Below are 18,981 nucleotides of genomic sequence, written 5' to 3'. Positions count from 1 at the left end.
CACAAGATCGACGGCCTGCATTATATAGGATTGCTTTCGTCAGGTGCCTGCGTGGCTGGCACCATGATGATATTGTGTAATCGCGATTTGTTGCCTACCAGGTCGGCACGTGGGAGCTAACGGTCTCCAAGCCCCATTCACTTAATTTCGATCGACCTGCCAATTGGTAAAGTCATAGCACAAATTCCTCCGTTCTCGGAGCGAATATTTAACACAAGGGAGAAAGAGAGGGAAAAAATAATAAATAAATACATAAATAAATAAATAAAAAAGGCGAAAGAAGAGAAGGTAGAAATAATGAGTGGTGCAGCACGTGTGTACAATTAAGGGCGCCGACGATGCAGCGATTGCAATCGTCATCCATATTATCAGTATTAGTAGTAATTACAGCGAGGGCCAATAAATACGTGACACGAAAGAAACTCAAGCCTCCAAATATATATGTCAAAAAAAAAGTCCAACCGCTTCCAAATACATATGCAAGATCCAACAATATCCAGAATATTTCCCTCCCAATACCAAATACAACCGAAGATGAAAACAAACCATGGCAGACGCCGAAGAAACACACCAACACGAATGCTCTGGGAATCAAACAGACAAGACCTGGGATCTTAGGGAGTCCCATATTGTAACAGCAGACAATGCAATAGGGAAAGACAGAGGTGTAATTACATACAGAGTAGTGGCAGTGTATAAGCCCGATACATGAAATCAAACGCCGAATAATTTTACTTCCCTTTTTATATTCAATTTCCTCTCCAATCGCTCGGCGTTTGGTTGTTGAACGTATACGCCTTTGGTTTCTGCGGCAGTTGCTGCGCAACAAACCGATGAGCTTCCTGCTGCTCGGGGAATTCGCGGATATAGAACTCCGTCGGCTTCGCATCACCATGGAATGACCCTGACGATGTATGCATATCAGCATCCGTCGTATACATCAGGGGCGGTGACCCAGCAGCTGAGAGGCTATCAGCAGGCTGTCGACCCTGCTCCAGAGCTTGTCCATATGACAGAGATGAAACATCCGCCTGGGTTATTGGGACACGGTTCTGAAAGGCTGCCTCTGGTGAGGGCATCGAGTTGGCACCTGTCCAACTCCTGCCCGTCAAAGGGGCTCCTTCGCAAGTGACATAATCAGGAAACGAAGTATAATGGGCAGGAGCGGACATTGGTGGTGCAACACTGTGGTACTGGTAGGTGGAAAGCATATCCATAGCCATAGGCGTAGCGGGAGGAGAGGCAATGTTGATTTGCATGGGCTGTGTTGTAGGGAATAATTGGCTGGTGGGTTGGGCAGACAGACAGTAACCGCCATCACTAGGAGTATTTGGAATGAAGTGATGCAGGTCATCTGGTGTCAAGGGAGTTGGTGGAGCCAGCCCACCCGTGGTGACGGCAGGCGACAGCATCGATGACATCTCTGGCTTGGAAGTACCCAAGGCCCCGGCTTCGGCAAAGGAAGACAGGTTCAAAGGCGAACGCTGAGCTGCAGATGCTTTCCGAACACCTGCGTAACGTGAGTTGAGACATTGCGCTGATTTCGACTGTCTCACACCAGGTGCAGAGCCGTAGCTTGGGAGTCTTGTGGTCGGGGACATGGACGCTGCCGATCCTGCCAACATGGACGACGACCTTGAAGTACCGATAGCAGCAGGCCTAGGCCGCTTTCTCCGGGCCGCAAGGTCAAGTTCCTTGCCGGCTTCTTTCCATGAAGATCGGTCCGTTCTGATCGGAAGTCCAGCCGCATGAATCCCGATACCTTCGAGGGAGTCAGCAAGATCATCAGAAGAGCCTCGTCTTGACAATGAGCTCTCTGGGTGCAAGGTATATTGAGCTGCACTATAAGAAGCTTCTGCGTCGTTGGATGAGTGATAGCCAGGGAAGGATTTTGTCCCTTGGACCTGGCCGGACCACTCCTCATTTTGTGAAGAGTGGAACTGGAGGGTGTCACTGTGCTGCACATTCTGATGAGAGCCGTCTAATTCCGGGACAGTTAGCGACTCGGCAGCGGAGTAGCCAAGATGTTCTTGGGGACTCTGAGATGCGGACCACGACATCGCAGTCTCCTTGGCGTTTTCCCATTCGGAGAACGGAGTTGTGGAACTGCTCTGGGCAGCTCGGCTATCACCGTGGTTGTTCATGCCTGAGTAGGTTGTTGTCGGAGACACCGAGCCCTCATGGATGGTAGCAGGTTGACCCTGTTCATCCGGACTATAATGTTCTCGAGCAGCAACAGCGGCATTCAAGGCTCGTTGCAATGATGCAAAGGTTGCTTCCCGAGCCGACTCGCTCTTTGTTTTGTGATGCTTCGATCGTGAGTTAGAAGCAGGTGTCTTAGTACGGTCATCAGACATGGTCTGATCGGATGATTGCTTTGGGGTTTCCTTGTCTGTCTCTTCTTTGACGTCTGGGTTCGATTCGGATTTCTCGGCATTCTCTATCTTGATCCGGGCAGCTTCCTCGGCCTCTGTTTTCGCCTTCTGCATCCTTTCGAACTCTTCCTGTCGCTTCTGCTGCTTGGCCTTTGCGCGTCTGTTTTGGAACCAGTTCTGTATTGATCATTAGCTTAAAATTCACGGAAAGCGCTAATGTCGAGTGGGGAATTCACTAACAGCAACCCGAGGAAGGCTGAGGTTTGTTTGAGCAGCCAATTGACGCTTAACATTGCTGCTGGGCTTTGGGTGGGCCTGGAATTGGGCCTCCAGGGTCTCAACTTGTTCCTTAGTCAACCGTGGACGAGACAAGTTCTCTGCATATTCCTCGTAGTCCATAATAGGCTGATGGTAGAAGTCGATCATGTCAAAAGGTGGGTGCGGATAGATGTAGCCCTCCATTGGATGCATCATGGATGGGTGTGCCATTGTCGGATCATAGGCAATGGGCTGTTCCATGGGGACCGCAGCATGACCAGCATACGCGTATGGGTGGTGAAGATAATTCATGGTTGCGGTTGGCGGTGCGAGTGTATTAGGAGGAGGTGAGGAGGTGAGGGAAAGGGTATACAAAGACCGGACCTGTTGCTGCAACAAGATAGCGGCAAGTTTCGATAGGTGACGGCTCTAGATCATTGAACAATTGGATCACAAGAAGTATGAGTTGTTGGATTAAGAATGACTTTGGAGGGGAGGATAGATAAGCTCTTTTATAAAAAGGATGATTGAGAGAGTTGTGTGGAGTGAGAGAATGACAGGTTGTTGCTGGGTATATAGATTGTGGTAGTATACAACACAGCAGCAGACCGGATGGATTAAGACAGAAAGAGGGAGAGGATTAATGAATGTATTGAGTCGGACAGCGGTACTAATAAGCAGATATCAGAATAAGGAAAGGAAAGGAACGACTAAGCAGATCGAGAATGAAAGCAAGAAATAGCAAAAAAGAAAAATATAGAAAAGAGGGGACAAAAGAGGAAAAGGAGAGAATGAGGAAAGAAAGTAGAGAGTCTGAGTGAAAGAAAGACAGAAAAAGACAAAAAGGGCCCAAAAAAATTAGAAAATCGAAAATCAAAAATCAAAAATCAAAAATAAAAAAATAAAATTAAGAAAAGAAAAAGGGAAAAAAGAAAAAGAAAAAAATAATTCCAGACGAGGATTGACACCAGTCACTGGGGACTGAGGAATTGGGGGGGAAAAGGAAAAGGGAAGTGGTGTGGATTACAAGCGGATGGAGAGATTGGCAGCGGCTGCCTGGGAAAAGCAAAAGGTGGGGAGGGCCCAAATGTGATTGGAAGATCGCCGAGCGGGACCTGAGAGAGGATTCGAAGCGGTTTGGTATCAATGCCGTATTTACCGTCAGCTTGGATGACCGGGGGAATCAGCGCTTCAGCCGTACTCGCAGCTTCCCGATTTTAGCTTAAATTGTTCTGGCCTATTCCTGAGGTAGGTATGCATGATGAACCCAATCGCTTTCGATTAGTAAACTCAGCGCTAAGATAGATTAAGAAATCAATCATATGAAATAAATATCCAAAAAGAAAGAGGTTCACATATTTGTCTCTCCAGGTGATTCGTCTAAATAAATGTCACCCTTGTTTTCCCCTGAAATCATTATAGTCTACCTTATCTAGGAACGCATCCATGGTAGCGATCTCAGGTACCCTCCCACACTGGTAGAGTTGGTTGGTTACCACTGTACGGGAGTACGGACAGTTCAGGTACCGTACCAAACCGAAAGGCACCGACCACCAAAAATATTGGCCGAAAGTGGGTTTGTGGTGGTGCCGCTCGCGCGGTTCTAGGGGGTGGCGGCCTTGGGCTCTGTTCCTGTGTCTCGCTCTTTCTCTGTCTCTCTCTCTCTTACAAACTAGCTTAGCCTTAGCAGCCAAAGGCTTAAAATAACTCAAAAAGGCATTGGGTAAACAATACTCAGATGAGTAAATTAAGATAATCATCTTCACCATCATCATCATCATCATCATCATCATCATCATCATCATCATCATCATCATCATCATCATCATCATCATCATCATCATCATCATCATCATCATCATCATCATCATCATCATCATCATCATCATCATCATCATCGAAGTAGAACATCATGGACGTGTTAGGTACATACATGCATAGGTACATTACATATGTATGTAGGTAAGTAGCTCTGGACGTGCATCATTACAGACCCTCATTAGGTAGTGGCACTGTGGCGGTGACTGCGAGAATCTGAGGCAGAGTCACTGATGTTCGTGTATGCTGGATGACGGGCCCATACTGACTGCATCGTCCTGTGAAAAGTTAGTAATTTTTCTTTCCTCTTTTTTTTTTTTGGTTCTTTTCCTGCTTTACCCATGTCGCATTACTGGGGTTTGTAGTAGAAAATTAAGAATCCATTGATTATTTTTGGGTATCAGTAATAGGGCTTCATTCTTCGTACTTTTCTTTATCCGTACCTCACATTGAATCTACATGTTTCCGTTGTTCCCAGAGTATCCCGTCTGAGTTTGTAGATGTACAGTTGTAATCCCGAGACAATGAATATGATTGGTGGAAGACGGTTAAGTTCAGTACGGGATCTTTCCCGCGACACACCCAAAGTTTAAAAAGGGGGTAAGGCCGAAAGGGAAATCGGCAAACTGAACTTTACTGAAAAAGAAAAACAGAAGAAATCGCCAAGGAACACAACTGAAGTACTTTAAGCTTGAGTGACCGTAACTCCCACAGGTGGTGACACCATCGGCATCCAATCTCACGGGTGTCACCATAATAATGATTCAGAGTGAAACTGGTAACTCCGTAAGTACTTCCATTTACTAACAAGAGCTTCGTCAGTTCCTGCATTAGCGTCATAGCCCAGGGACCAACGAATTTAGCTTTACCCAGGGGGGCGGGGTCACATATGGGAATTTGGAAGATCCCGTGAAGCAGAGATATGGGCCCCGAAACAATGCTAAAACAAACCGTCGCCAATAGTGAAGTTGTCCGTTGATATAATGGAGTAAACATGCTATCTACTCCCTACAAGGGTGTGATGATTTTCCAGTTCTTCCACACTGCATTGCCAGAGCGAAATCGTGTCAGAGAGCGCATCGGATATGCGTGGGGAGTGGGTCATACTCCCAGTCCCCATCCAATCAAGTCGAAACCTAGATGAAGCTCGCCTGGAAGTCCCCCGAGATCCATCGATGTGCCTGCAATGTCACCCAATGATGGTCTTGCCTGAGGCCAAGATTCGATCACGGGGTCAAGGGTCATCGGGGTCCATCCGTGGGATTCTGGTCATCGGATTCGCGAAAGAAGCCCGTAAGTTCTATATTGGGTTTAGCGGTGAGAGACCGCTTGACTCCCAAGGTTCTCTGTGCCAAACTCCGATTTTAATGTATTTGTTTGGTTTGCATTATAATCATCGAGGGCATCTACATCAAACCATCCCTAATATGAAACCCAAAATAAGCAGTTGAGTCAAGTTCGCTACAGACTTAAAAAGCCATCTGTGAAACCTGCCCATTATCTTTGGTTTTCTCCTTTGCTTTCCCTTCTTTTCTACTTCGTCCCCAGCACATGAGGTGTGGAGGAGGGGATTCCCTCTGGTTAGCCGAAAGAGGGGAAGCTCGAATGCGAAGTACTTGGGCAGAGCAGTGGCGACAGGATGGAGTACTGAGGGGAGACCCTCACAGCACGGAGCACGCTACTGAGGTGGTTTTTTTAAAAAAAAAAAAATTTCGTGTACAGATACCGAGTGCATACGTACACCCGCAACAGTTAGCACGGATCTCCAGATGCGCCTGTCATCGTTTCCCACAAAGTTCATGGGACGGAGAATCATCCTGTTGGTCTAAGGGAAATCTAAAGAAGCGTGGGAAAAGCAAAAAGGAAATCAGTGGGAAAAGCGTGGCAGCACTCAGGCCAAGACCCACTAAAATCAATAGTCTACAGATCCCGTCGATCACCACAAGGATCTGTTCGATTGTCAAATGAAAGCCCGCGACTCCGTTATCTCCTTCCCTTTCCTTCCAAAGCCCTATGGGTGAAGCGTAACTGGGCCTTACTTTTCAGTCTCGACATTGGCAGATGCCTGGAAGCACAGGAGATGGAGCGGACTCCACCATTGGGGCCATTTCCGGGTTCCGGGTTTCTGTCAATCACTCACTCTCCCCGAAAAGCCGCTAATCATGATGCAATCCGAACCGCTCACGCCAAGTCACGAGGCTACGCAACAGCAGTTCCAAACGCATTGCCATGCATATGGAGGGGGGACCAGACCATGCTAGGGGGAAGACGAACGGAGCGGTTCGGTGCTATCATATGTGCTGCCCTTTTCCCACTGGTTTCTCCATTTACCCGGCAACTGTCACTACTTTAGCGGTTAATGCATGTGTCGTTTTCCTGGGATACGTTTATCCTACTTCCTTTTTTTCTACTTCGGCTAAGTAGTGTGACAGCAACTCAACGTCCATGATTTGCAAGTTCCGGCACCGCGGTACCGTACCCGAAATTTCCAGACGATCTTCGTCAGAGTGGACATGGCACACATGGCGTTGGCGTTGGTGGAACCGAAAGAAAGGGGGCACAACGAACTATTCTACAAAAGTTCTCAGGTCGTAATTGTAAGCAAAGTTGACCCCCAAGGTAAAAAAAAAAAAAAGTACCATTGGACAATCTTACGGGACTCTGTACATGCATACAGGCATACAGGCATACATCATGGCTCATGATTATCCGAAGCCCTTGTGAATGGAGCAGGGATCATGGCTGTTCATGAATGCGAACACCTGAAAGAGATCCCCATCGTTCACGTGTATGTAATGTGGGACCTAATTGAGCTTGAGAGCTCGAGAGTCTTTCCCAAACACTTAGACAATAAGTGCCCAAGGCGAGGGTATGTATCACGGACCCATTGTGTATCCATTTAGTACACTGTGCTAATACTATAGTCGATGGATAGCACTGGGGTCGGGACAAATAAATGACATACTCCAAGCCCAGACCAATTAGCAATCATTGTGGTTCGCCCCAGGTATCTTCCTCTATCACCTCTCCAGGTGCTTGGAACCTTCGGAGCCGAGTATTGAAAAAAAAAAAAAAAAAAAAAAGAGAAAGAGAGAGAGAAAAGAAAATGAAAAAAGAAAATAACAGATCTCACAGTAGGTCCTTTACCTGACCCCTGGGATGATCCGCAAGCAACCGCACGGATCGCTTCCAAGTGATTTTCAGACGGGTGGGCTCTGTGACGAGCCGTTGTCACCCGATGTAGGGATCTCAAATATTGGCCCCCTTTAGAAGAAATTCGCCGAAGACATCGGCGTATCAATGTGGCTGTCGAGAATGGAAAGTGAGGAAGCTGGTGAATTCACAGAACTGTGACGCCCCTGAAGCGAGTCTGACAGTAACGAACCACTAAGTGATCGACGATAGCATCGTATCCCTGACTTTGGGGGTATAAGGTTGGTCTAAACTTGCTTACATACGTACGATCCGACTCCATCCCCTAGGATCGGATTTACCACGCTGATTTCCCATGCGTCAATCTTAATCTCCATTACCTGATGATATGGGGTCATTGTTCACGGATGATGTAACAACGACAATCATCACAATCACTAGACTTACTCAGGTTAGTACATACCATAGTCAACTTTAGATAGTTGACTAAGGATTACCAAACTGATAGAGATGCAGCCCCGGACGGAGGATACCGTACGCGTCTTGCAGCGCCACAGGAAACTAGACCTCAGCTGCGTGGCGGTGCTCGTAATATCAGCCACAGTTGAGCCCATTTTCTTTTGCTTTTTCTTATTTCCTCTCTCTCTTTTTATTTTTGTGATCTGCTGCAGGGCTTTCCCATTGTCGCATCCGAGGGACTTCCTGGTTTAGTCGTCTAATCGTGCACGGATGAAGTTGAGGAGAATTTGTCAGAAGTTGTCAAATAGTGCCGATTGATATGCACCAATGAGCTCCATTGCCGGGGGGCAACTCTCAAGCCACAGCGCCTTGATTTACGTTGGCTTGGCTCCCTTTGTACTCTGTACTTACGCTGCTCAACGCTCAGGGCCGCTGCCAATTCTCTCTCTTCCTTTTTTTTCGTTTTTATTTTCTTTTTCCTCCCTTTTTTCCTTTAGGCTGCCTGGAGTTCAATCCCGCTGGGGAGATGTGATGCTATACTCTACGGGTAGATGCACTGCAGTACTTCGAGGAAATCACACTGCAGTCATTCGAACTATGCGGGTCAGGAATTCCCAGTTTGTTGGCTCTCTTGTCTCCAAACAGGTTAGGCACACGCCTTTACACCTGCTCAATGGGTTTTCTCCATCCAGAAAACTCGACCGGTGTGATTGATGCCCCATCTTCACTCAGTACGTTCACATTCGTCCAAAAAGTCTCAGAAAAAAAAAAACGAATGGTAGAACAGAGAACCCACTTCCCGGTGGTGTTCCTTTCCTGTATCACTATCCCTTGCGTACTCCGAGTACAGTATCAGAAACAAGCTAAAGCCACAAGTACGCAGCACTGGTAGGCTCCAGTCTGTTTCCAATGGACAACGCGGCGGGGATTACGCCGATCACGATCACTGTTGCTTCCAAGTTGAAGGAAGGGCGGCTGAAATCGACCTGTCTTTTTCCAGAAATCCATCACCCCCTTCTGTAAACGAGGTGTGTTTGCCATGGCGTTCTCGACCTGCAACCCAAAGTTCTTCATCTCACCCCCTCGAATCTGTTCTGGAACAGCTCGTGTGGATGTGGATTGCTGCCACAATCCAGTCGGTTCCTTGTTTAGCCCGAATCGCATTTTGATCGTTATCTGGGATACTTTCCAAGCTTTCCCTCTTTTCTAGATCGGGTTCGACTTGCGTCTGACGGCCACTTTGCATGCAATAGGTCTTCTTTTTCTTGCTCGATCTGAGCTTATCGGAACCTGTTGAGACTCGTTTGAGCACCAGGTTGTCGGTGAGAAAGGTCTAACCCTACGACGTTTAACTTAAACATCAACTATTCCATGATATATTGCACCTGGATTCCAGAATGGGCATGACTTCAAGATCTGTCATGCAGGGCCGGTAGGCGGTGATGCCTCGGCAAAGATCTCTCGGTGTAGAGATCACCTTTCCGACGGCTCTCCCGAATGGAGCTCGCTCCATATCCCCCATCTTTCTGATTTGAGCCACTTCACACCGCCACCGTTCAAAGTTCACGATGGGTCTTCTATGGATCCTCGTCTACATCGCGGCGTTTTCTCGTCACACTCGCCTTCCTTAGTCGGTAGTAATCGTAGTACTTGTTTCTCAGAATTACGGCTAGACTCGACTCAGCCAGCCTAGTACCGTTTCAGCCCCAGTCGTTTGGCGTTGTTTCATCTCCATTAAAGGTGCTCGAGCCGTCGTTTGGGATGGAGCTTCTGAGGGAATTCTGTGCGAGAATCGTACCGTCCAAGCATTAGCGCCATGCAAGGCAACTTCCTTACTTGTACATACATTTGTACATGTCATATCACCTGAAAACGGGCCCCGTACTTTGTCTATGTACTTTGGAGTATGCGTTCTAACCTTCTATGTACAACGAAACTGAAAGAAAAGAAAACAAGGTCTACACAACCCTCGGACCCAGTGTAAAACTTGGTAAAGCAATATGAAGGTGGAAACCCAAGCCAGTCTAGTCTATTGATCCCATATTCTCCCCTTTATTGATATGCATCCCGAATCTCCAACAGAATGCGTCCATCAACCACGCCCTTGACCGAAAGACTTCTCAAGTCCTCCACAATCCAGTCTGCGCCAGCCTCTTGAAGTTGCTCCAGGGAGTGGGTCGTCGTCAGCGCGATCACCTTGAATCCCGCAGCCTTGCCTGCTCTAATGCCCGAGGGCGCATCCTCAAGCACGACTAGCGATGACGAATGTTCCAGACCGAGGCGCTTACGGCCAAGCAGATAGCATCGCGGGTCGGGCTTGCCCAGCTCGACATCCTCCGCGACAACAAGCATTTTCGGATGCGTGAGGTTCATGACACCTAGCCAGCCATCAACGAGTGCGCGCGTGCCGGAGGTGACGACACCCCAGCAGGCACCGGCGTCGTCGAGCTGCGAAAGGAGGTATCTAGCGCCGGGGATTTCAACAGCATCGGAGCCAAACTCTTTAGGGATGCGGCCTTCGATAAAGCTGACGTCTAGAACAACCGATCATCAGTCCATGCGCTTCCTCCCCGTCCCCCGCCACCCCTATTTTCATCACTCGCTGATATAGAACTCCCCGAAAGCGAGGGACCATGACATGAACTTACACTCCCAATTCGCCAGCTTCGGATCATACTCCTGCAGCGTATCAATGCTCCGACGTCCATGGGACGTGGCCAAAATAGCCTTAGGGTCAACTCCTAGCTCCTCGCCGATCCTGTTGTTGGGTTAGAACCATGTGGCTATAGTTCGGCGGGGTCAGACTAACTTGTGCCAGTGCTTCACAATCGCTGGAAGAAACGCCGAAGATTTAGCCTATTGTAAGATACAGGATCTTTGTATTCAAATAGACTTTATATCCTTACCATCAGTCGAATCGACGATAGTTCCGTCGAAATCTGAAAGGAGGCCATCAAAAGTGACGACTTGCGGAGGGGCTGAGAATGAGCCTTGGCCTTTAGTCATTGTGCTTATAGATTGACCAGGATGTTCAATGGAAATGGTAACCAGAATGAGCGAAGAAAGACTGAAGTAGGAACGATGTCTAGAAAAATGCCTTAAACTAAATTACCCCACAATGAAAGAAACGGAGAATGCGGCGACCAAACCACAAGAAAGTAAATGGTTCAAATCTCAATAGATAAAGAATTCCTTCCTTATAGATCGGGCACAAAATCCGCAGGACAATCGGAGATCGGTGGTATATTAGTCCGGTTATCTTAGCGTGGGTAAAATAGTTTGCACAAAATTGTTCAGACGGCGAGCTTGTTAGGTAGAAGAAAAAACTTCTATCACTTCCTTCTACCCTTGTTTGTGCTTTTTTTGCTTCAAGGGGAATTTGTGAAATTCTGTCAAGATGGTCAAGCTAGGTAAACATTTCATCTTTCCTTTTTTAGCGGGTTCGAATTCGTACTGACCGTTTCCCAAGGCAAAAACTCGAAGCGGACGCCCGTCCGGTTACGGCACAAGATCGAGAAGGCCTCTGCAGCCAAGCAACGGAAGCAGAGAAAGCTTGCCAAGAAGGTATGTGCTGTTTCTTTCTTTTAATTGTTGTGGAGGAAAGTTCCTGTGGTTAATACTGTCATTGCAGAATCCCGAATGGCGCTCAAAGATCAAGAAGGATCCGGGTATTCCTAATTTGTTCCCACACAAGGCTCAGCTTCTCCATGAGATGGAGGAGAGGAAGCGATTGAAGGCCGAGGAACAGGAGCGCATCCGTGATGAGGCGCGCGCTCGCAAGAAGGCACAGAAGGAGTCGCAACAGCAAGGAGACGACGCCGAGGACGTGATGGAAAATGATATTGATCTGGAGGGTGACTCCGACGATGAAGATATGGATGAGGATGTTGATGAATCGTCGAACCCCATGGCTGCGCTACTTGCCTCTGCGCGCGCGAGAGCGGCAGAGTATGAAGATCAACATGAGAGCGATGATGACGATGAGATGGACGAGGATGAGGATGAGGATATGGACGGCATGGATGAGGATGAGGAAGAGGGCGGTGCTGCGCTGGGCGATTCCGCTCCCCAGCTTGTTTCACAGACTCACAGCAAGGAGAGCTCTCGGCGACAATTCGATAAGGTGTTCAAGCAGGTTGTTGACGCTGCGGATGTTGTGCTGTATGTGCTTGATGCTCGCGATCCGGAGGGCACCCGGTCCAAGGATGTGGAGCGTGAGATTATGGCGGCGGCTGGTGGAAACAAGAGAATGATCCTCATCCTCAACAAGATCGATCTTATCCCTCCGCCGGTGCTGAAGAACTGGCTGGTCCACTTGCGCCGATACTTCCCCACCCTGCCCTTGAAGGCTTCTAATGGCACCGCCAACGCTCACAGCTTCGACCACAAGCAGTTGACCGTCAAGGGTACATCAGAGACGCTTTTCAAGGCTCTCAAGTCCTACGCGCACAGCAAGAACCTGAAGCGGTCCATCTCCGTCGGTGTGATCGGTTACCCCAACGTCGGAAAGTCCTCTGTCATCAATGCCCTCACTGCCCGTCTCAACAAGGGCTCCAGCAACGCATGCCCCACCGGTGCCGAGGCCGGTGTCACCACTAACCTGCGGGAGGTGAAGCTGGACAACAAGCTTAAGCTGATCGACTCCCCCGGTATCGTGTTCCCTAATGCTGAGAAGAAGAAGTCCAAGAAGAAGCAGGTGGAGGAGCGTGCGCGCCTCGTCCTCCTGAACGCCATCCCCCCGAAACAGATCGAGGACCCGGTCCCGGCCGTGTCCCTGCTCCTCAAGCGTCTGTCCACTTCCGAGGACCTCAAGTCGAAGCTGTTGCAACTATATGGCATCCCCGCTCTTTTCAACGCTGGCGACCAGACTCACGACTTCCTGATTCACGTTGCCCGCAAACGCGGTCGTCTGGGTAAGCACGGTGTGCCCAACATCGAGGCCGCAGCCATGACCGTGATCAATGACTGGAGGGACGGACGGATCCAAGGATGGGTCGATGCTCCTGTGCTGCCAGTTGTCGCCGCGACCGATGATGCTTCGGCTCCTGCAGCCGCTGCGTCGGGCGTGGATACGAAGCAGGTTGTCACTGAATGGGCCAAGGAGTTCAAGATTGAGGGTCTGTGGGGTGATGGCGCTGATGCGGAGATGGCGGAATAATCTGGTTTATTTATTCTTGTCTGCTATGGATACATGGATACCAAAAAGGCGTTGCCTGGTTTTTTGTTCTTAAGACGGTAGAATGATGTTTTTCGATGTCAATATCAAGTTATGAAATGGTTATACAGAGTATTGGTTCAGGGAGACTTGTAGTTGGGATATTGCTCAGGAGCCCGGTGTGACAGAAATAGATGAATAAACAATAGGAATAAAAATAGAAACCCTACCAGAAAGATATACAACAATCCTCTTTAAACGGCGATGTTTTTTGACACATCCACCCGCAAAATCCAACATGGATATATATACATCACACCACATAAAAGCCCAACACATTAACTTGAACCCAACAACTATATAAAAAGCATACAACCAAACAAATCCCAATGAATAAACCATACCAATCACACAAAATCCCATTCAATCTAATACAAATACGAAACTATAAATACCACCAATAAGATATACCATTAGCAACCCCCGCCAGGAAAGACCGAAGTATGCAAACATACCCACCAAAAGATAAGATTGAATCAAATCAAATCAGTTGAATTAAATTGCCACCGCTCTCCACGCGCCTCCGCATCGCGTCGCGTTTTTTTCCCTTCCATCTCAAATTCTCCCTTTAACTCCAGGAAACCAACGGACCCAAGGCCGAATATTGATTTTACCCTGATCGATACATACCCCAGAATCAGACATACCTACTGGAAGGCTAGAATACAAAAAGCAGCACGCAACAACATCACCCGATGCCGCCTCCACCCTCCACTCCCAATCCAACATAAGAATTATAACCACCCAACACCGATCTCGAAAAGAGAAAGAAAAACAAGAGGAGGAATATAACCAATAATGCCACCCCGAAAATCCACGAGCGAAACCGTTGAAGACCCAGCATCCCCATCACAAGCCCAGACGCAATCACCGCCGACACAATCGCAACCGATCCAGGCGACAGAGCAACAACTCAAGGCCAGGGCTGAGGGGGGTGTTAGTATTGAGGTTAGTTGGATATTTTAGTTCCTTTGGATTTGTTTATCTGCTATGCTGGATATTATTTGCGGAAATGGGTTGTTTATTACCTACGAGGTGTTGGATATAATAACTAACATGAAATGCAAAATTGAAAGGATTACCTCCTCCCCCGCTCCTTAACACTTCGGCTTGCGAAATCGGTCCTCCCGCCTAACACTTCCATTCAGAAGGATGCGGTCCTCGCTATTCAGAAAGCGGCGACGGTGTTTGTGTCTTATCTTTCTTCGCAGTATTACCCCCCTTCCCCTCCTTTCTCTTTTTCTTTTCTTTGCGTTGCGTTATATTGGATGGGAGAGGTTCTGTTTGGCTTAGTGGGTGTTTATGATGCTAAGTGTGGGTTTTATAGTGCCAATGAAGCGACTTTGAAGAGGACGGTTGCGCCGTCGGATGTCTTTAGTGCGATTTCGGAACTGGAGTTTGATGGGTTCCGGTCGAGGTTGGAGAAGGAGTTGGATGCGTTTACGGAGTTGAAGGCCGGGAAGAGGAAGGCGAAGAAGGGGGATACTGAGGTAACTGCTGCGGAGGGCGTGAAGGGGAGTGCTGCTTCGGAGGGTGGTGGTGGTGCGTCGAGGGGGGCGAAGAGGGTGAAGAGGGTTGAGGGGGAAGAGGCTGCTTCTAGTCGGCCGGAGGAGGGGGATGATGGGGATGAGACGCAGGATGAGGCGGAGCAGGTGGATGAGCAGGAGCATGAGTCGGAAGCCGAGGAGGATGATGAGGGTGAAGAGGAGGAAGAAGAGGAGGAGGAGGAGCCGGGTGAGGAAGAGGATATTGATCGGGTGGAGGACTTGGATCGTGACTCGAGGGCGAGACGGCTTATGGACCCGGATGCTGCTGGGGATGAGTCGGACAGTGATGACGATGCTGGGCCGTCGTCACAGTTGAGGGGGGATTTGGGGTTGGGTTGATTCTCTTGTAGTGATTATGATTTTATTGCTAATCTATAGATTGTTCTACGTTATATGTACGGGTGAATATTAATCATTGAGATGCGCAAGAATGCAGATTCATTTCCAAGCGTATGGTATGGAGGATAGATAATGCGACAATGTATACACAAAACTCCACGACCGACACCAACCCAAACGCCGACCCGAAGGACCAGATACATGATCATCATCCCGTAAATTATACAGAGGCAGACGTGTATCGTCTGAACCACCATTCATAGTACAGCATCCCAAATGGAAGCAGCGGGAGTCCTTGCTTCATGCTGTTTCTCTTCAATGCCCATTTCCCCACAAAACGCCATTGCAACATGCATAGTCTATCCTGGTATCTTGACAGTTCAACTGACGGTCCTAAGGTAAAACAAACAGAAAAATAATAATAGCGAAGAATAGAAGAAGATAGACTAAAAATGACATGCGACAAGTGCCATGCAGTCATGCGGCCGGCTGATTTAACAACTGGCTCATCCCCTTCGGAACCGATTTGGGAGAAATTGTGTCTGGCTGGCGCCAACGACTGCTGCGCTGAGGGGTCTCTTCTCCCTTCTGAGCCAGCTGAGGAATCATCGGGCCATTGTTGCGAGCTGCACCCGGAGGCAGAGGGTGCATTGGCTTGTTTTCCTCTTTCTCCAGCTTGACCGCCTTTTCCGTGTCGGTCGCGACCTTCTGCGCCTTAGTAACCTTGCTGAAGGTGGTAATCCGGGTATTCTTAGCCGGCTCGTCTTTCTTGATCTTCCTGCGAGGGGCACTCTTCTTTGCGGCTGGCTTCTTGGACTCCGCGGTCTTGGACGCCTTGAGCACTTCCTGGAGGCTGCGCCCGCGACTGGCGGGGTTGGACCGAGATCCGCCCTTCTTTGGTACTTTTGAAGCCTCTTCGTCGTGACTGGAGGAAGGCGTGAGGAAGCCCGTTTGAGTCTTTTGCCTCTTCTTCGGTGTTTCGATGACAATCGACACTCCATGCTCGTTCTTCACGCGCTCCACCTCAGATGCATTGCATTCGTCGAATACGTTCTCGGAGTGGTCATCCCACCGTTTCAGGGCGGCCAGCCGTGCCACTTCCTCACAATCCCCCTTGACCATCAAGTCCCAGCAATCTTCAAACTCTTTGCCGGCCGGAGGTTCATTGTTGATCCACATGGTCACCCCGTTTCGGCGACTCCGGATGACGGAACAAAGACTCTTCACCAGGCGCCGCACGCCGGGAATTTTTAGACTAGTGCCCACCACGATCAGCGCGTCCGGGCGCGAGCGTACATCAGCGTTCATAACCGACGTAATGGCTTCCTCATCCGGGTTGTGTTCGTTGTAGAGCACAATCCGGGGCCGCATTTTACCGATGCCATGGCTGCGCTGCCCCGTCTCGATGCGAAATTGGTTGTTCCTTGCGCATTCTGGACATTCCGGAGCATCTGGACGGTCGAACATGTCGCCATCGAAGTCACCGAGATGACGACATTTCTGGCACACCATCTTCTCCAGGCTTCCGTGCAGCTGGATCGTGCGCGGCCATGGGGCTTTTACATTCAATGGGATCTGAGTAGCTAAGGGAGGCATGGATGTCTCAATGCCATCGATGTTCTGGGTGTACAGGCGGGTCAGACGATTTTCTTGGCTAATCCGAGCCAGCATGTGGTGAAAAGCCGTTGGGGAGGTCTTGGCTGCCTCTTCGGACAGCGACCGCACCATGTCTTGGAAGGAGGCGGTTAGTGTTTCATCTTGATAGACGGCAGCATCGAAGAGAAGTTTCCCCGACGCTTTTAGGTTGTGTTTTTTCTGTAGAGATTTAAAAAGTCCATCCGTCGAGCGGAAGTCGGGAACTATGTGGCAGCAAGAGATGTGATTAGCGCAGAGACGAGGAGTGGACAGGGAAGAGGGGAATGCATACTGCCGGCCGAGGTGGAGATGCCCGCTCCAGCGATGACGACAATTTTGCGGTGCCGACGAATGGTTTTCGTTAACAGATCGATCTGCGCCTGCTGTTCAGTATAAGAAAGTCCGGCGCTGCTGGAGAGATCAAGACGTTGTGTTCGGCGTTCCTTGGGGGCGGCGACCCGTCTTCTTTTTTTTGCGGGCGGCAAGTCATCTCGGTCTTGGCTGCGGGTGCCGCTTGACTCGTCTGCTTCCTGTGACGGAGGCGGCGAGGGATAGAACCCTGGCGGTGGTGTCGGTGAAGCTGGCGGCGAGCTCAGCTCCGATACGTCCGAGAATCCATCGTCCATGGCGTGGTGTAATTCTTCGTGAAAATTATAAGAGAAATATACAGTCCCACGGAGGAGAAAGGAGGAAGATCACGACGTGGTGGTGGTTGAAAGGGAAAGGCTGAGGTGTCGTGTTGGAGGAGAAAGAGGAGAAAAATGAGGAGAACAAGCAAGCAAGCAGAGCTTTCACCACAAAGAATCGCTAATCATGGAGAAATGAGACCACAATTGGAACATCAATTGGTTTGGGGGAAACCTCCAAATTGAACCTTTCGTTTTGGAAAATTTCTTCTTCTTTTTTGTTTTTTTAATTTTTCCCTTTTGCGTTTTTCCCTTTCCTCGTCCTTTTCTGGATTTAAAACACTCCCTTGTCTGGTGATAGGAGGTAAGGGGAGAGGAAGAAGAAGAGGAAGAGGAAGAAGACCAGAAACACGTCGACGGATGGGGTCGAGACGAGAGGGTGTGGGTTGAATGAACGCAACCGTAAGAGTGACTAAGAAACAACCGCAGGGGGGAAAGGGAAAATCATGAGGTCAGGGCGGGAGAAGGGAAAGAAGAATGGTACAGCGTACGGAGTCGTAGTAGTTCTGGTTCAACTCTGCTCTCTCGCTTGGTGCCGATGCTGTGTTTATTTTGACTGACCCACGGGATGGAACACAATCGCAGCAGTGATACTGGATGGCCTGCGGGAAACCCTAACGACCTTGACAGACGTCAAGACTGGCAACCGGAGGTATGTTGAGAAGAATGTATGCTGCGATCGTTGGTCTACTAGTACCGTACAGAGCACAGGTCTATGGGATCTGATATGAGAGGTACCAGGTTTATGAAGGAGTGCCAATGACCCTTTCAGAACTCTTGTTTATGTCTTGACCTCCAATGTGAACTAACAAATCTGCTAACAAATTTAGCGCGAAGTCCAACATGCAAAGACCACTAGGAGAAATCGGGTTTAGCCTTCTAGAACCTTTAGCCGCAAACCAGCCGCTGATTGGTCCGTCCCCACGTCGAACCTGCCGAAACGAACTGCAGCACCTATAAAGTTCTGGATATAGCAATACTTAAATAGCACCTGGCCTTCTGGCGTATGGCTTTTTCGAAAAAGTTTTACGGTCCGATTCTGTATCTTCCGTGCTTAGTTGTTCGTTCGATGCAGGGCAGTGTGTGCCCAACCCAACGACGGGGTGACATGTCTTCAACTCCTTACCCCCCTTAGATCCATGCACCTCTACCCATAATATCCCGGACGTGAGGACACGCAATTCCACGGAGTTGGGCCCATTTCCACGTACTAAGGTAGCTGCTCCTCTTATTCGCTCTTGAACGACTTCTAGTGACCCGGTTTTATTGCTAGACTTTTTATTTTGCATGCCCACTTCTGTCAAGGGTCATGTCACGGTTATCTTTGGCAAACAGCTAGTCCGAGAAATCCTTGCATTGCAAAAAGACATAAAATTTCAACCCTTAAGCTACACTGTGTCATCTACGGTTGAATTGAATCAAGTTATCAAGGGAGATGCCGTTCCGCCTCCGTTTCCATTTGATATCCGTTTACGGCACATTGTAAGGATAGATCG

The 18,981-nt window shown here is 48.9% G+C and overlaps 5 protein-coding genes across 5 annotated transcripts; 2 read left to right on the top strand and 3 right to left on the bottom strand.

Annotated features, from left to right (window-relative positions):
- Positions 1 to 749: 749 nt before the first annotated feature.
- AO090038000365 (uncharacterized protein) lies at positions 750 to 2,945 on the bottom strand (the record flags this gene model as incomplete). The annotated part of the gene is made up of 2 exons (XM_001825245.3): positions 750 to 2,552; positions 2,616 to 2,945. 2 exons carry the CDS (start codon positions 2,943 to 2,945, stop codon positions 750 to 752), a joined length of 2,133 nt encoding a protein of 710 aa, XP_001825297.1.
- A 7,170-nt stretch (positions 2,946 to 10,115) lies between these two features.
- On the bottom strand, positions 10,116 to 11,017 carry AO090038000367 (uncharacterized protein; the record flags this gene model as incomplete). The annotated part of the gene is made up of 3 exons (XM_023238322.1): positions 10,116 to 10,527; positions 10,873 to 10,919; positions 10,970 to 11,017. The coding sequence occupies 3 exons, from the start codon at positions 11,015 to 11,017 to the stop codon at positions 10,116 to 10,118; spliced, it is 507 nt and encodes a 168-aa protein (XP_023093108.1).
- Positions 11,018 to 11,460: 443 nt separating this feature from the next.
- On the top strand, positions 11,461 to 13,221 carry AO090038000368 (putative GTP binding protein; the record flags this gene model as incomplete). Its single annotated transcript, XM_001825247.3, has 3 exons — positions 11,461 to 11,473; positions 11,533 to 11,627; positions 11,695 to 13,221. The coding sequence occupies 3 exons, from the start codon at positions 11,461 to 11,463 to the stop codon at positions 13,219 to 13,221; spliced, it is 1,635 nt and encodes a 544-aa protein (XP_001825299.1).
- An 855-nt stretch (positions 13,222 to 14,076) lies between these two features.
- cbfA (putative CBF/NF-Y family transcription factor) lies at positions 14,077 to 15,164 on the top strand (the record flags this gene model as incomplete). The annotated part of the gene is made up of 2 exons (XM_023238320.1): positions 14,077 to 14,226; positions 14,355 to 15,164. 2 exons carry the CDS (start codon positions 14,077 to 14,079, stop codon positions 15,162 to 15,164), a joined length of 960 nt encoding a protein of 319 aa, XP_023093109.1.
- A 477-nt stretch (positions 15,165 to 15,641) lies between these two features.
- AO090038000370 (putative SIR2 family histone deacetylase (Hst4)) lies at positions 15,642 to 17,425 on the bottom strand (the record flags this gene model as incomplete). The annotated part of the gene is made up of 2 exons (XM_001825249.3): positions 15,642 to 17,023; positions 17,092 to 17,425. 2 exons carry the CDS (start codon positions 17,423 to 17,425, stop codon positions 15,642 to 15,644), a joined length of 1,716 nt encoding a protein of 571 aa, XP_001825301.3.
- Between the last annotated feature and the right edge of the window lie 1,556 nt (positions 17,426 to 18,981).

The sequence above is a fragment of the Aspergillus oryzae genome, chromosome 6 (genome assembly GCF_000184455.2).
Source record: "Aspergillus oryzae RIB40 DNA, chromosome 6".
NCBI lineage: Eukaryota > Fungi > Ascomycota > Eurotiomycetes > Eurotiales > Aspergillaceae > Aspergillus > Aspergillus oryzae.
The sequence above is the reverse complement of the archived record's forward strand: the minus strand, read 5'-3'. Positions and strand labels throughout refer to the sequence as shown.